Consider the following 17590-nt stretch of genomic DNA (forward strand, 5'->3'; position numbering starts at 1 on the left):
AACGTCACTGTGACATCCACCTTCCTGATTCGCTGGCGTTGGTCATGTGACGCGACTGCTGAAAAACGGCGCGGACTTCCGCCTTGTATCACCTTTCATTAAAGAGTATAAAAGTATGAAAATACTGCAAATACTGATGCAAATACTGCCCATTGTGTAGTTATGATTATCTTTAGGCTTGCCATCCTTCCACTTGCAAGTGGTAAGTGACGCGCATGCCCGATATGCACTGGGATCTCACACACAGCGGCTCAGTCCTGAATCACTGCTCGTGTGCTTCACTCGCGCACTCTGAGCTGCGCAGGGCCGGAGTGCGCACCCTCCAGAGGGCACTCGCTGTTCAGGGCGGAGTGATTTGGAGCGCAGGATGCCTGCGGAGCCGAGCGTATCCGTGTATTGGTGTTGCTGTGTGCACGCAAATCGTGTATTGGTGTTGCTGTGTGCACACTAATTGTTTTAAAAACGTTAATCTGATGATCCGCTGATACGGTCTAATGTAAACCCCACCTATGTTCATTGCCCTGTTGATAGTGGGCGGGGCTTGCTGAGCGATGAACAAGCTTTTTATCTGTAGCCTATTAACTAAAATGGGGCAGCCGAGCAGTAACGTTAGTCCAACACAGTAGCAGAGATGCTTTCGCATAAAGGCAGCAACAGCCACCGTCAAAAAATATACATGTGCATCTTTCTCGACAAGTATTTGGTATACAACTAATCTACGACTAATTTTACATAAAAAAAGTTTGAAAATCAATCCGCTGGAGGATCCCTTCAACAGCAGACCACTAGTAAGGTATACTGTAGATCGATGGATGGAAAGCAAACATGGAACACTAGCAATTGTAATAAACACAAAACACTTCTAATTGATAAAATTTTTTAAAAAAATGTTCTATTTATCTTAATGATAATTTTGTAGGATTCCAAATAGCATATGGTCATCCAATACCTCACATATAACGATCTCCATACCTTCTCCTAGCGGAACTGAGATTCCGTGGTAGTTTTAAAATGCAGATATTTCCGTTTTAAATATCTACATGATGAATGAAACAGACTCGATACTCACAGTGTCTTTCTGTGTTCAAAACGCCTACGGTACGAAAACACCCCTGTGGTACACCGATCAGTCTCAAAAGGAAATGAATTGACACTGAAGTGAATATGATTCTGTGAGAACCTCAAGTAGCCAGCTCATTTACACTCACCGGCCACTTTATTAGGAACACCCACGCATTCACCTGCTGTTTGATGCAGTTCTCTAATCAGCCGAGCTCTTGACAGCAGCACAATGCATCAAATCAAATCATGCAGATACAAATCAAGAGCTTCAGTTAATATTCACTTCATTCAAGCATCAGAATGGGATCGCAAAGTGTGACTTTCTCAGTGCCAGATGGACTGGTTCGAGTATTTCAGAAACTGCTCCTGATCTCCTGAGGTTTTCACACATAATAGTCTCTAGAGAGTTTACACGGACAGAATGGTGCGAAAAAACAGAGTGAGTGAGCAATGACAGTTCTGTGGGTGGAAACAAACGCCTTGTTGATAAGAGAGGTCAGAGGAACATGACCAGATTGGTTCGAGCTTTTTTGCCAGGAAGGATATAGAAACTCTTTACAAACATGGTGAGCAGAAAAGCATCTCAGCAGAAAAGCAACAGCAGACCACACTGGGTTCTACTCCTGCAGCCAAGAACAGGAATCTTATGCCGCTTTTCCACTACCAACGCGGCTGAGTTGGGCTGAGTCGAGCTGAGCGGGGCTGTTGGAGTTGCATTTCGACTACAACCGCGCTGGCTGGAAGTGGGTGGACACATTGGGTGGAGTTAGCGAAAGTGGGTGGACGTCACGTGATGTCGTTAGGCGGCGCAAACAGTGACATCAGTGACCTTTTAAGCGGTAGTCTCACGACCCGGATAGTAAACAATAAACATGGAGTCGTTAGTGTTGCTGGTCTTGGTGCTGTGGCTTGTTGTCACCAACAACGCCAACAGATACTGGCAAGAGCGTATAGATGAGGCGAGGCGCATAAGGCTTCAGAAATTCTTGTAATTCGTAATTCTTCTTCTTCCGGGTTTACGGTGTTTACAGATCCCAGCGTGCTCGCGGGGCGTGTGTGGGCATGTGAGGACACTCCTCCTCACCAATCAGTGCACAGGGGAGTGTCTCCTCACGCCCCTAGCCCCACTCGGCTCGGTTTGGCTCGCTTCAGCCCTACTCCAAAACCGTGCGAATGTTGGAGGCTGAGCAGGGCTGAAGCGAGCTGAGTCGTGCTGCTCTAAGGTAGTCGAAACGCGAGCCGTGTCGGGCTGAAGTGAGCTGAAAAAGGGCCATTAGAATCAACAAGAAGTTCCTATTAAAGTGGCCAGTGAGTGTGTATATGGCTACATGCACTGCCTTTTCCTTCAGACGTATTTTTATTTCCGCATTGTTAGCACTCATTTTGAGAACTCTAATTGTCCTTTATGGTTCTATGGAGTGTATAATGATAAGATAAGGAAGAACTCGGAGACACTCACCTGGCTTGCAGGGAATGGGCTGAAGCGGGAGCCCCATCTGTGAATCAGAGGACACGGGCAGTGGCTGTGTGTTTGGGTGGAAAGCCGGGATCATCACGTAGGGCAAATTCACCTGCTGAGGCAAAGGTTGAAGTGCACACGGTCACTTGAGTAGAACAGATCAACTCCTCGCAACACCACAATCAACTCGACTTACTGAAAACCGATTCTGATTGATGGTGGATTGATGAGGCTTCACCTGGATCTGCTGCTGCAGGAGGTTGATCTTGTGCTGCTGCTGGATCAGCTGCTGCTGCTGTTTAGCAATCTGAAAAACACACACACACACACACACGAACAGTCACTCAAAGCAAAATATTTATGCACTGAATATGAATACATTATTCAGAACGAACAGGTTCTAAAGAGATACAAATACAGACAGAGGTTCACAGAACATCTGGAAGAGAATAAAAGTGTCGATTCAATTGCGATCCTGTGGAATGCAACCACTGGCCATGCATTCAGGATGGGTTTTATTTTCATGCAGGTGTGAACGAGCATTCATTCATCCTTAGTATCTGCCTGGTCAGGGCTGTTGTGTTTGAAATCATGCTACTATTTCATTTATATTTTGGGAAATACAGTAAACTAAACTGTATTGGGGAAAAAAAAAAATTTTTGTTCAAAACAACGACTGTTTAAAACAGCGTTTCACAACCTTTTTTCAGTCACGGCACCCTTCAGAAGTATACAAATTCTCAAGGCACCCCCATATAAAATATACGTAGTCACGCTGACCATACGCTGACCCCGGCAGTGACGTTATGACATGGGAAAGGCGGCCGTGAGACAAATTTTGATGATGCATGAGGCAGAGATGATCTGCATTAGTGTAACTATTGTTTTTTGGAATTTTAATTCATTTTATTTATTTCAATGTTAGAATATATAATTTTTTGACGGCACCCCTAACAAAGCCAGACGGCACCCTGGTTGAGAAAGGCTGGTTTAAAACACAGATGGTGTCACGTCTCTAAAAAGCGGCACGAATACAGGTCTAGTGCTCCTGTTGGCTGGCTGCAGGATAATATGTAGCTCCGCCCATCGCTATGTATTTCAATGACAAAAAGCTTATATTCTAGATCGCTTTTCTCATCTTCACTGTCTTTTCATCTACGGTGTATTTCGAACAGCTACATTTTTCCCTATGCTGATATCTACATGTTTTTTATTGTCCCCAGAAATTATTATTATTTTTTTTTTTTAGAATGAAGTGATTGACAGCCTTGGGGACACGCTGGACCTTGGTATTGGGAGAATGGGGCGGGCTTTATTAAATTAATAAGCGTACCTGGCTTCATGTCTCGTCTCTCCTGGCTCCAAATTGGACAACACAGCCGAAGAATTTTGGCTTCATTGCTACAGAACGGAAGGCAATGGAGACACAGCGTCCATGTTTTTTTGTTTTTTTTTTTAATAGTCATTGCTTGAAACCAATTATGAACTCGGCTCGGCTGATGCAGCCAGAATTTATACACCATGCTGACACTGCTGTCATTCGTACAGCTTGGGATTTCCCAGTTTTTTTTTTTTTTTAATTGCGCTGGCACAAATTGTTATTTTCACTCAGGATCTTTCTACTTTCTTCTTATTATTATCCTAATGTTTTTTTATGATGCTATTTCTCCCTCAGTTTTCAATCAATTATCACTAAATTTCACATGAAGAATACTTCTGGGCTGAATTACATTGCTATGACTTTTGGTGTTGATCTGGATCACTGATCCAGAATGATCCATGAAAAAAATAAGGCCAATTTTCAAGTCACTTATAACACTGTTAATTTTCATGATTTTTTTCAATCTGTTTTTTTTTTTATTTTTATTTTGTTCAGGGTAGCAGGGCGCAACTTTTCCTCACCAAGCGTTATTCTCTATCTCTTACCATTCCGGATCTATAGGGTACAGTGACCAGATGTCCCAGTTTGTAACAGCTAGCGCAAATTACTCTGACTTTAGTCAGTCTCTATCTAGATTTTTCCTTTCAGTGTTTCTGGCTAAATGGTAGCGTTTAAATTTAATTATTAAAAAAAAAAAAAAAAAGGACTTCTCATGCAAACTTTGGGTTTAAATCCAAATACAGATACTGAATACCTGGTTTAGTAAACAGATTCAGATTTTTGGAACAATAGAGAGATCCAGATATGGTGCTACACAAGTATTGGACCCTGATGGAGAATTAAGCAGGATAAAGCAGTTTGTTGCTTCTCGTATGTACTTTGATCATTATCATGATCATCTGTACCCCCATCATCCAAACACACACACACACACACCTCTTCACTATCCTCCGCTGCCATTTACTTGTTCTCTGTTGGTCTCCTCACCTGTTCCTGCTGCTGTCGAGCCAGCTCCATCTGCTGCTGCTGTTTCTCCAGGAGCAGGGCGGCCATGTTCCTCTGCTCCGAGTGAGCTCCCAGCAACTGCTCCCTCAGTCCAGACAACTGGTTAATCATCAGCAACAGCTGAAGCTCCTTCTCAGCCAGGCTTTCTGGAGTGCCTTCACACACACACAATCATTTTAAATGGTTGGTTCAAGACAAGAATAAACACTAACAAAACAAAACCTTAGAAAAAAAAGCATATAAAATTTCTCACATGATTAACTGTTTCCTGCATACTTGTAATTCCAGCATAATACAATGGCACATTATGTGCCACGATGAAACATGTTCGACAGCATGCACTGAAAATCTGCGAGTTTCCTTTACCTTTGACATTAGCAGTGCCTTGGAATCCCTTTCCAAAGATCTTCTCTCTCCAGTCTGCGTTCAAGATTTTCTCAATCGTTGGCAGCACTAAGGAACAAACCGGGAGTCAAAATTAAAAACGCCAGCCTTTAATCATGATATCTTAAAAAAAAATTAAAGTTTTAAAAATGATGGTGGAGATGGAGAGAAACACACTGTTGCCATGCAAGGGGGAAAAAAATTTAAAGCCCCATCAGCATTTCATTATTAGAAAACATCCTGCTATTCGGAAAAACACAGATATTATCGTCACTATGAAAGAAACATCTTTTTAATCATTAAAAAAATCTCGCTATTACAAAAAAAAAAGCATCTTATTATGAAAAAACATCTTGCTATTATTTGAAAAACAAGAGAATTTTTCTTACATGGAACAAATATTCTTCCGTACACACACACACACGTTTTCCTATATAATGCAGTTTACAAAGCATCGCAAACTCTTACAATTGAAATAGCACACAGAGAAATGTACACATGACAAACCTTCGTCACACGAGTAATAAATGTACTTGAACATACTGTATTTTGTAATAACTGGATTTTTTTTCCCCTCAAAATTACAAGATTTTTATCTTGTTGTAACGATATATCTCCAAAACAAACAAACTAAAAAAATTTTTTTAAAAAGTATCTGTTTTTCTCCTCATGGCAAGAAATGTACATCTCGCAATATTTTTTTTTCTTTACATGCCTGCATTGTACTTCCACAGAGATTTAGCTTAATATGGATTGGGGGGGAAAAAAAAAAAAACAGTAGCTCACACGGCCGTACCATGAGAAACCAGACTCGTTTATAATTAGCCAAGTTGCTCCTCATGAGAACAATTTGATCTGTCAAACAAAATCAGAATCAAAATCCATTGAAAACTCAGGGAGAAGTCACGATTTTCCTGAAAGTTCCTTAATTGGCCTAATTAGCAACTTGTTAATGAGAAATCACAAAACCACAAAACTTTTGTGCAGACTGATTAGATCTTCCAAACAAAGCAATCAAAATCCAGTGAAAAATCAGGGAGGAGTAGCGATTTTTGTGAATTGTGGACTGACAACGGACGCCATGTGATGGCAATAGTTCATCGCCTTATGACCGGTGAGCTAAAAAAAAAAAAAAAAACTATTAAAAGCACCTCATTCCAAAAAAGTCATCTTGATATTATTCAAAAAACAAGAGAAATTTTTTCTTACATGGAACAAATATTCTTCTGTACTGGTACATACACGTACGTTTTGCTAATAACATAATTTACAAAGCATTGCAAACTCTTAAAAGTAAAATAGCACATTGACAAATGTACACGACAAACCTTCATCGCATGAATAAGAAATGTACTTAAACATACTGTATTTTATAATAACTGGATTTTTTTCCCTCAAAATTACGAGATTTTTATCTTGTAGTAACAGGTTTCCAAAAAAAAAGTAGCTGTTTTTCTCCTAGTAACAAACGTACATCTTGCAATATTTTTTTTCCTTACGTGCTCGCATTGTAATTCCACAGAGCTTTATCTTAATATGGATTAAAAACAAAAAACATGGATACTATGCATATAAATATGGATTACAATTAACCAAAGAGATAATCAGCTACTTTTTCAAATTTTGCAAAAACGTGATGGCGTTTCAGAGCTGAAACTCGTAGCGCTGTGCAAACTGCACATTTAAATCATCAAACGCTCAATTCAAACACATGACTGGCTCAGTAGTAAGATTTGTGCATAAAGAGTTTCAGAAAAAAGCATTATAAAAAGGGTTAGAGCAATTAGATTGGAATGAAAATATCATACAAAACACTTGTGATTTCACCTTCACACCCTGGGAGGTAGAACTATGATGGCCATGTTGCGGCTGATGCCAAACTAGATAGAAAAGTACAACATTAATCTTCGCTTATATTCAAGCTGAAATACCATTGTAGCTTCTTAAAGAAGCGACCTTCAGTCACTGAACATGTCTTTAGTGATTATGGGCTTTAATTAGAAAATCGTTTTTTAGGGGAGAAAAAAATAAAATAAAATGTGTTCCTTCCTTGCTTGAAGGTTGATAGACTATTGAGAACCTTTCATCACTGTTTAGTTCAAACTCTGGACCTGTTCACCTGCTACGAACACAAACCCTTGATTCCATAAGTGTCTGAACGCTAAGAGAAACAACTGAGTTTCAGTTTAACTCCAAACGCCAAGACTTGTCAAAATGCTCACTCCTACTAGACCTTGGTTCATTTCATTTCATTTGAAACGATGCATTAAGAACTCGCAAAGTCTTATCCTTAAAGGCAGGACTCACCCTCGCTGACATTCGGCTGGGCTTCGGGCCTGCTTTTGGGCCTGTTCAGAACTTCCTGCCTGCTGGGACTGTGTGTGTGTACGTGCTCTTTCCTGGGTGAACTTGTCTGTGTGGATATAAAAAGGGTGTTGATTTTACACCAACATGGTTGATCTGGAAATGTCCAAGTTCATGAAAATAATGGACTAGGTGCACAGTGTTACAGCTTATAATTACATTACTCACACATGCTTACAATGCAATTAGCAATTAAAAGTTGAGCTATTAGGGTGGTGTGGTTAGTTTATACAGTACCAAGGTTGAGCAGAGATATTCAGTAAAAATCACATCTTTAAGGTGCAGAGTGTAATGTTTAACTGTATGAATCGACTTCATGGTTCTGGCCCTGCCTCCAAACAAACAGGTTTCTGCATTTCCATAAAAACAAATTCGTAAAACACAGTTCTACCGAGGGCCATGGGCTTGGTAGGGGCAACGGAAGCTTTAGGCCACCTGAAAGATTAATACCTTCCCACGATTGATCATTTTGGTTCTGTTGGGTACCCTTGGTCCCCTCGTCTATTCACAGATCTTGGAATCAAACCCACCATTATTGATTGGGGTTGGGGGTTTTTTGGGTGGGGGAGCAAGGGAAAGGTATAAACGAGTGTTTTGACCATCACTCCAATTTGCCTTATAGATCAGAAGGATCTACTGTTTGCAAACTGCAGCATTAAATACATTCCGCGTATAACGCAAGCATCATCCTTACCAAAGGGGACTGAGTGCTGCAAGCCATCGACTTCTCAGGGTCTCCTCGTTCGGCTGGCAGTCGCGATGACCAATCGCATGAAGGCGAGGACTGCTGCGACTCCCTGACTCCGTCTCCATCTCCAAGTGCCTCCTCCAGCTTGATGCCAACACCCACCATGGTTATGTTACCACTAGCATGGGGTTGTATCGCAGGAGGACTGGGCTCACACATTCTGTGAAAGCAATTTGCAAGACGTTTACAATAAACCCGAACCATGGATTCATTTCCACAGCAAACAATTCCGATTACAATATCAGGATGAGGAATCTGTAATCAGAGCATTCCGCTACCATTCTTCAGTTATCTGAAAGAGCAGGAAGGCCCAGGCCAACAGCTGACTGCTTTGCATGTGCAACAGAAGGGCTTTGTGAGCACCACATACAGGCCACGCCATTCATTCAATCGCTTTTCAACAAAGCCCAGAATACGGTAGCACTTCTTGTGGAACTCCACGGCTTCAGAGCACTCAGGGGTGAAAGCAGGGGGGTGTGGGTATACACTTCTCAAGGACCTGAGTCTATCAACACAGCGGCAGAAGACAGATGACAGAAGACTCATGTTCTCGCTAGACCTTGTCTCAAGTGGCAAACCAAGCCCATGTGCAATGAAAGATGAAAGCAAAGGAAAGATGGGGATGGGTAAAATAAGAAAAAATAAGACATTATTGGAGAAGTGGCTTGAGTCTGGAACATCTCACTGTGCACTGTATACTAGTTTTTTTAGTAAGTAGTATACATACACACTGTACAGGGGCCTATTGTTGCGCAAAAGGAACAAAGGAAGTATGAACAATAGGAGGGAGATTGACAAAAGCAATAGGCTGGGAATGCAGGAGGGTAACAATGCAGCTACAATGTGCCAAAAGGCTGCGGCTGGGGAAAGAAAAATAAACAAAAAAAATGTGGAAGACTAGCAAAGCTGCCAAAGGCAACAGTTCCTCCTTCAATTTTCATGGACTTTGCCAAAACAAAGCCACCTATGAATTCACACTCCACAACATCTTGGGTACTCAGTAGAACTTTGCCATATTTGAGACCAAGAAAAGGTGGCAGCGGAGGAAACCAGGAGACAATTGATAATTGCCAGATAGCTCAGAGGGACGGGCGCAATGAAGAGGCCTTCAGCTCTTCTGTGTACAATTCCCACCAGCATCCTGTAGAGAAAGGAAATGGATACCAAGCAAAGTACAAAGTAGTGTACAAGGGAAATCAATACAACTGAGTAACATTCTCAAGCCTCTTCAAGGATCAAGTTTTATAAACATCTCAGCAAGTATGCGCCAAACCAACTTGTTCACCCTGGATGACCGAGGCTGGTATGCGACACGGACTCTCAACTCTCTACAAGTTACAGAAAAGTGTTTTAGCATTAAAGCCTTGGGGGTTTGGGTGTCAAATCCAACCGGACACTGAGCAACAATATTAGATGAGGACTGGCTCTTCAGACCAATACATCCCTGACCGCGACTTGGGAGAAGCCATGGCCTAATGGTTAGAGAAGCAGCTTTGGGACCAAAAGGTCACCAGTTTAATTCCCTGGACCAGCAGGAATGGCTTGAGCAAGGCACCTAACCCCCAACTGCTGCTCTGGGTATGAGTATGCTCTGGATAAGAGCGTCTGCTAAATGCCTCTAATGACCGATTCTTCCAAGGTCTGTAGGACAAAACAAGGTCTCCTCATTTTACCCCTGGAAGAGTGTCCTCAGACTAACTAATCTCTCTTAAAGCTAGACGGCCTTTCGATTTCATAAAATCAGTGAAATTTAGTTCCCTCTGAAATATGGACATTGTGATATATGTTTATTTCTGTAATATCTCAAAATATCAGGCCATTCTGTGGCTGGGAAGTTATTTAATTTGAAGGGATTAAAGCAAATAATGTGCATGAAATCGCTCGCTTTGCGCAGTCAAGCAGACAGAGGAAGTCCGTGTGTGTGTGCATGCACAGGTTTACCTTCTTCTTTTGGGTTTTACGGCAGCTGGCATCCACAGTGTTGCATTACTGCCATCTACAGGTTTCCCTTTTGAGTTTTACAGCAGCTGGCATCCAGTGTTGCATTACTGCCATCTACAGGTTCACCTTTGAGCGTGCACTGACAGTTCCATCATTCTGTCGTTAAACGAACAGCTGATCACACCGAGGTGCTCGCTGAGCGCCGATATTTATTAGTTTGGTCCTGCGTTTCCTTTCCTTCTTATATAACATAACGTCTTTTCTTCTCGCTTTCTGTTACTGTACTCAGTCTTTCACGTTTCATTCGCACACTCGCAGCCTCCATTTTTTCCTCCGGTTTCAAATTTGTATCCCACAATGCCTTGCGCTAACGGGGAAAGCCCACCACGCGATGATGCATGATGTACTATCTTGAATTGGGCCATGGTGAAGCAGGAAAAAACAGCGGAGAATTGAGGGCCACGTGACCCTAAAAAGTCATTAATTGTTTTTTTTTAAACGAATAAAACTAGAAGTCTGTGATTTGAATTCAGTAGCTTTCAGTCCACTAAACAAAAATAATTAAGTGTCGAGGAAAATTATTTTTACTGTTAAATTCAGACAAACCATGCAGGAATTAGACACAAGTATGGAGGGGTATGAAGCAGTTTTCAAGGCCCCACTCCAACACGAGTCCAAAGTGGTGCTTGCAACAGGTGGAGGGTCGGCTTCCTTGGCAGATGAGGTAGTTGACTGACAGTTATGACAAAACTGACTATAACACAACCATCATGGACAGATTTTTGAAATGACTGATACACGAGCGAGGTTTACATTTAACTCGATTTATTCCTAAACTTAAAGCAACACAAGGATGTCCCAAATGAGACATGACAATTTTCATCTTACCTGCTGTCTAGTTCAGGAGTCATTTCTCGACTTGAGTCACTCGAGACATGTTTTCTGAAGCGAAGTCTTGTTCTTTGTCCAAGAATGGATATATGATCGATATGTCAAAACAGTATGCTACCTGCAGCAGAATAGTACGCTACTCCCAAGCATGTCTGATATTGAATGCTTTCTATACGCACATAGGACAATAGAACGAATGCCTCAGGTTGTCCAACAAGTCACGGCACGTTAGTCCAACCAGCTAACTAAGATCATGCCCCTGGCACAGCCAATGCAAATATCACATTACTCCCTCCTCCTTCTCCTCCTCCTTCTCCTTCCCTCTAAGGGTTCCACGGTGGTTAATTTCTTCATTATGACAAGTTATTTTTGAAAAGGTCCAAACAATAACCTAGAGGAGTGCCAGGAAAACGCCTGAGCTTGAGGAGAACTTAGTGTCCAACACATGAAAGACAAGCACAGAGCTTGTAGTAACATGAATGACATGATGCCTGTTTGAACTTGCTGTCTGTGAGCAAGACAGTACCCTTCCTTTTCACTTCCTTCTTCTTTTAATATCTCCAATATGGCGTGAATAAAATAATCCTGACATTATGCCTTTGGCAAAGAACACATCTTGTTGTGTCACAGTTTGGTGTTGTCAAAATAAACACCTGCTTAGCAACACAGTATTAGTTAAAAGATGATAGTGATATTATTGGTTCGTGAGGTTGTGTTCATTCATTTGGCAGCTTTTTTAAAATCAAAGCAAAGTACGAATAATATAATTCAAGAGTGATTCGAGTAACTATCCATGAACTACAAATATACAGATATACTGTACAGTACAAACTGTACGATGCAGCTAAACATGCATCAGCGAAAGTCATCCAACTCTGGAATGCTCAGCGAGTGAAACCTAAAACAAGTTGCGTCATTTGTCTGCTCTAACATACCTGAAAAAATAAATAAATAAATGACCGAACGAGGTACGTTAGAGCAGGGAAGCACACCAAACTATGCTGCTCTGACACCCCATGGTGACAGACACTTAGTTCAAGTCCCTGAGAATGCAATACGAAGAATAAGCCCATTCAGCTGTTCAATGCCCCAATCTCATCTTGTTCACAAATGCCCTCCAGCACCAACATGAACCCTGAGCAGTGTCCCTGACCTGCGAAGAGTGTGCATGCACCAACCTCACGAATTCCTGATCAGCCCTCGTCAGCCACAGCTCATCTCTCGGGCGCAGTGCTGTTTGCCAGCGTGGGAAAGCAGTGAAGCAAGTCATGGCACAGCTGCCGAGGTTCTCTATGACCCGAGCGCCCAGTGACCTCCTCGGAATGGAAAAGCTCTTGTTGCTTTTCAGGCTATCCCTGGCTCTGTCTGGGACTCTGCCCCTGCATGATAGAGTGTGGCCACAAAAACGTGCCTTTATCCAAAGCAAACAGTGGCATTTGCATGATGGGACTGCCTTCGCAATATTTACAGATAGCTATCGAATGTGTCGGAGTACAACCTAGATTTCTAAATAGGCAGAAAAATACTGTATGGAAAGAAATTTCAGCTTTCCAGGAGTGCGTGCGCGTGTGTGTGTGGGGTGATGGATACTGTTTCAAAAAATATTATTCATCATTCAAACATTCATCTAATTAATATGCAATCTAATAAACAATACACACACACCCAATAAACATGGACACTGTATAACTCACTTAAACCTGATTGAACCGAAGCTCTTTATTTAAGCCTTTTTAATGCCGGAATAGGATTATAGAGGGAAAAAAGTGGTTATTCAAGCAAAATTTCATTTTCTCCCTAAACTGCGTCATGAAATAAAATGCAAACGATTACAAACAACAACAGGAACTCATCTGGCAGATTTAGAACGACTGGATGCTATTCATCCACCATCAGCCATGTGTAACAACACTGGCTAAAGTTAGCTTTAAGCTTTACAAACTGGTGGGTCAACTACGTTTTTAATAAACGCATCAAACATTTAATAATTCAATCCAGTCTCTGCTACGTCAAGGCAATCAGCGAGCCATTACTGAACTGTGTTGCACAATAGAGGAGAGAGAGAGAGAGAAAGAGACTCTTTATTCTTTATCGTCCGGGTCATAACGGTGCTTTAATAAGGATTTTCCACTTCCCTGCCAGGGACAGCCCCTGCTCAGTCCCCTCCGCACAGGTACAGGTCTTTGGGTGTTTTGAATAAAGGAAGGAGAAAAAAAAACAAACAAACCATAAATGCAAATCAACAAGGAGTCAAGAGGAGACAAAACTCCAAAGGTGGGTGCCTTGTATGGAAAAACAAATTTGACCACTTGTGTCACGATTCCGTATCCAAACAAAGTTTACAGCAACTTTCACATGCTAAATAAATTAATGAATCGATGAATAAATTAGTGAATGAATAAACAAATAAACAAACAAACAAACAAACAAACAAAACACACGCTACCGGATAAATGCCACAATCATTGTTTCACACAGGTTCGGTGTAATTCGATCTAAACAAACTTTGAATGCATAACAATAACGAGACCATCGATGACTGCGTAGCTCACTCCGGCCCCGTCTGGTCCAGAAGGAACGATCTGAAGTGGGCCATCTTGCACAAGAAACGTTGCAAGCCAGATATAGAAGTGATATCCACCCTAAGAATACCTACGTATTTGCCAGAAAGAATCCAAAACAGTGAGGAATTGACCAAGAAGAAGTGATTTTTGTTGAACTGCAAGACATTAAGGCTTCATTAGTCCATAATTTCATTAATAATTGTAATTAAAAAAATCTGGGTAGAAGTTATATACACCCTAGGTACCCCTACCTTCATATGAGAGAGAGAGAGAATCAAAATCGATGAAGAATTGAGAGAGAAGAAGCGATTTGTGTGGAAACTGCTTGTTAGGGATTGTTTAAAATTACTCCATATCTTCATTATTAATTGCAATTATGCAAATTTGGACAGAAGCTACGTATATGCACCCCAGGCAGACTGACCTTCCTGCCAAAAAGAATAAAAATCAGTGAAGAATTGAGTTAGAAGAAGCGATTTTCGTGAAATATGGATGACGCCAGACAGCACAGGATGGCGTAAACTCATCACCTGCCGGCCGGATGAGCTAACAACCCATGGGGGATGCCGTGGCCTAAAGGTTTGAGAAGCAGCTTTGGGACTAAAAGGTCGCTGGTTCGATTCCCTGAACCAGCAGGAATGGCTGAAGTACCCTTGAGCAAGGCACCGAACCCCCAACTGCTCCCCAGGCTGCTCTGGGTGTGTTGTACATCACTCTGGATAAAAGCGTTCGCTAAATGCCATTACAGTAATACAATAATAATAAAAATAATCTCATTCTTCTTCTTTCAGCTGTTCCCATTAGGGGTCTCCACAGTGGATAATGTCCCTCCATCTCGTCCTGTCCTCTATCATTTTCTATCAGGCCAACCGTCCTCATGTCCTCCTTCACCACATCTATAAAGCTCATCATCTTCTTTTCCTTCGACATGGCAACTCCATCTCTAGCATTCTTTTCCCCCAATATACCCTGGATCTCTCCTCTGTACGTGTCCAAACCATCTCAATTTCACCTCTCTGACTTTGTCTCCAAGCCGTCCTACATGTCCTGTCCCTCTAATACACTCATTTCTAATCCTGTCCAACTTTGTCAATAATAATAATAATAATAATAATAATCTCATCTCATTATCTCTAGCCGCTTTATCCTGTTCTGCAGGGTCGCAGGCAAGCTGGAGCCTATCCCGGCTGACTCCGGGCGAAAGGCGGGGTACACCCTGGACAAGTCGCCAGGTCATCGCAGGGCTGACACATAGACACAGACAACCATTCACACTCACATTCACACCTACGGTCAATTTAGAGTCACCAGTTAACCTAACCTGCATGTCTTTGGACTGTGGGGGAAACCGGAGCACCCGGAGGAAACCCACGCGGACACGGGGAGGACATGCAAACTCCGCACAGAAAGGCCCTCGCCGGCCACGGGGCTCGAACCCGGACCTTCTTGCTGTGAGGCGACAGCGCTAACCACTACGCCACCGTGCCGCCCAATAATAATAATAATAATAATGGCGGCACGGTGGCGTAGTGGTTAGCGCTGTCGCCTCACAGCAAGAAGGTCCGGGTTCGAGCCCCGTGGCCGGCGAGGGCCTTTCTGTGCGGAGTTTGCATGTCCTCCCCGTGTCCGCGTGGGTTTCCTCCGGGTGCTCCGGTTTCCCCCACAGTCCAAAGACATGCAGGTTAGGTTAACTGGTGACTCTAAATTGAGCGTAGGTGTGAATGTGAGTGTGAATGGTTGTCTGTGTCTATGTGTCAGCCCTGCGATGACCTGGCGACTTGTCCAGGGTGTACTCCGCCTTTCGCCCGTAGTCAGCCGGGATAGGCTCCAGCTTGCCTGCGACCCTGCAGAACAGGATAAAGCGGCTAGAGATAATGAGATGAGATGAGATAATAATAATAATAATAGGCCTTCGAATAGAACCTGGCTCACACTGTCAGGCCTGTGTCTTTCAAGAAAATCTCCTAAATAAGATGTCTTAACAGGATGATGACACAAGCGTGGTTTGGACAAACAAATACAATAAATAAATAAATAAATAAATAAAATCAGGAGAGAAGAAAGGCGTGCGCTGCTGCTGGGGCTTTTTCTCCCCCGCTCTTCCTTCTGCTTTTCAGAAATAGAGGTTAAAAAGCGCACTCTTTCATCGTCGCTCTCCGGGCCTGAAACAGTCCGGTTATTGTACCACTGAGCGAAAGGCTAGTGTGGCATTTATCTGAGACACAAGAGGAGGGGGGGGCAGTGAATGAGGGGGAAGGCACACACAAACACACTCCGAATAAAGAAACATAACAAGAGAAGAGGAATAAAGGATGTTTGTGAAGGGCCCCTTTTCATGCAAAGGGGAAACAAAAAGCCTCACAAAACCAGCTCTCCGATTTGCCAATTTCCTTCAGGCAAAATATAAAGAGGGGGGAGATATTAAAAATGTACTGTTTTCTAAACCTGGTGCACTTTTATGTCCCATCCTGTACTATATGCACTTTTGCATTGTGCGTGCGTGCGTGTGCACGCGCGCGTACGTGCGTTTGAGAATTGGTTTCAAGAACACATCACCACACAAGCTTCAGAATATCCGGCCCATCACTCTCGCGCCCTTGAACCGCAGGATAAACAGAGATCTTTAAGATGCCAGGGCCACGCATCTGTGGTGTTGCCATGGCAACCCGGCCATCCTCTTTTGTGTGGCGAGGAACACAACAGGTATTTTCTGAGCAACTGCTGGTCCCATTATTGAACCCGCTGTCGAGCGTGGCTCACAGGGAGAAAAAGAAAAAGGGGGGGAAAAAAAAAACATGGGGCGCAACCTCATGGCAGCCAGATTTAAAAATAGCAGAGTAAGTTTTAGTGAATGACTAATGTGAATTTTATGTGAAGAGATTTATTTAGAATAAAGAGCTGAATAAAGGCTGATAAAATGGTGTCAATGCGAACTGGTGCGAAGTATTACCGGTAGTAACAAGTTAGAAAGGAAATGCATTCGAAAGCTCTTACATCATGTGATCTCTCAAAATGATTCATCGTGCTGTAAGAGCTACGAAGCATGACCTAAGGGACAACTTTATCTTCTTTAAATGCTAGAATCTATCAACGTACATCTTTATACATACAGTATATAACTGCAGGAGTGGAAAGCGTAAAGGGAAAATAGTGTTGTTAGTCCTCAAATAATGCACTGTACGTAGTGTACAAGTACTCGTACAAAAACTAATTCAGTAAGAATAAAAAGGTAGCTTGTTTTCAAAGTTAATTATGAATGCTTTTGCTCTTATAACACTAGCTAGCATAAAACCGAAACTTCAACTTGTTTCTTCAAATTAGAGGCCAAATTCCTCAAAGTCGATACATCAACAGGCTTCAGAAAGCAAAGCTGACGTGCTGTGAGAGTATCCTTCTTGGTCTTGACTTCGAAAAGCTCTCGCAGGTTCGGCCATGGATCTTGAAGTGTTGTAATGTTAATGAATCTCCACCCACAACCGTCATCATCATCAGTTGTCACCACTTCTCAAGTTTTCTATGTGATTTGTAGGCATGTAATGGTATATCACACGACGATAAATCGCAATACAAATTTATGATGATTCGAATCAATTAAATAAAAAACGAATCGTGATTATCAGGTTGTGTGATCTCTTAGTTTTTCCTAGCTGTAATTGCATTATTTCAACAGCAGAGGGCACAATAACGGACAATAGCAGGAACACATGTGACTTCACTGAAAGCGGAAGTAACACAGCTCGAATGCTGTGAAAACACACACAAAAAAAACATCTAAAATGTGAAAGAGCTGC

At 42.3% G+C, this 17590-nt stretch overlaps 1 protein-coding gene across 7 annotated transcripts in view; it reads right to left on the minus strand.

Annotated features, from left to right (window-relative positions):
- LOC132874277 (transcription factor SOX-13-like) overlaps nt 1-17590 on the minus strand; it is a 60855-nt gene that overhangs the window by 27235 nt on the left and 16030 nt on the right. For 2 of the 7 annotated variants that reach the window (XM_060910327.1, XM_060910326.1), the window contains 6 exons: nt 8350-8563; nt 7599-7704; nt 5274-5360; nt 4890-5062; nt 2718-2828; nt 2522-2636 (listed from right to left, as the gene is read on the minus strand). In XM_060910327.1, coding sequence (XP_060766310.1) covers nt 2522-2636; nt 2718-2828; nt 4890-5062; nt 5274-5360; nt 7599-7704; nt 8350-8562 — 805 coding nt within the window. In that variant the 5' untranslated portion in view covers nt 8563. Of the gene's footprint in view, nt 1-2521; nt 2637-2717; nt 2829-4889; nt 5063-5273; nt 5361-7598; nt 7705-8349; nt 8564-11232; nt 11476-12413; nt 12570-17590 lie in introns of those variants that run through there. The other 5 variants (XM_060910321.1, XM_060910323.1, XM_060910322.1 and 2 more) reach the window with 5 other exon arrangements.

The sequence above is a fragment of the Neoarius graeffei genome, chromosome 26, assembly GCF_027579695.1.
Source record: "Neoarius graeffei isolate fNeoGra1 chromosome 26, fNeoGra1.pri, whole genome shotgun sequence".
Classification (NCBI taxonomy): domain Eukaryota; kingdom Metazoa; phylum Chordata; class Actinopteri; order Siluriformes; family Ariidae; genus Neoarius; species Neoarius graeffei.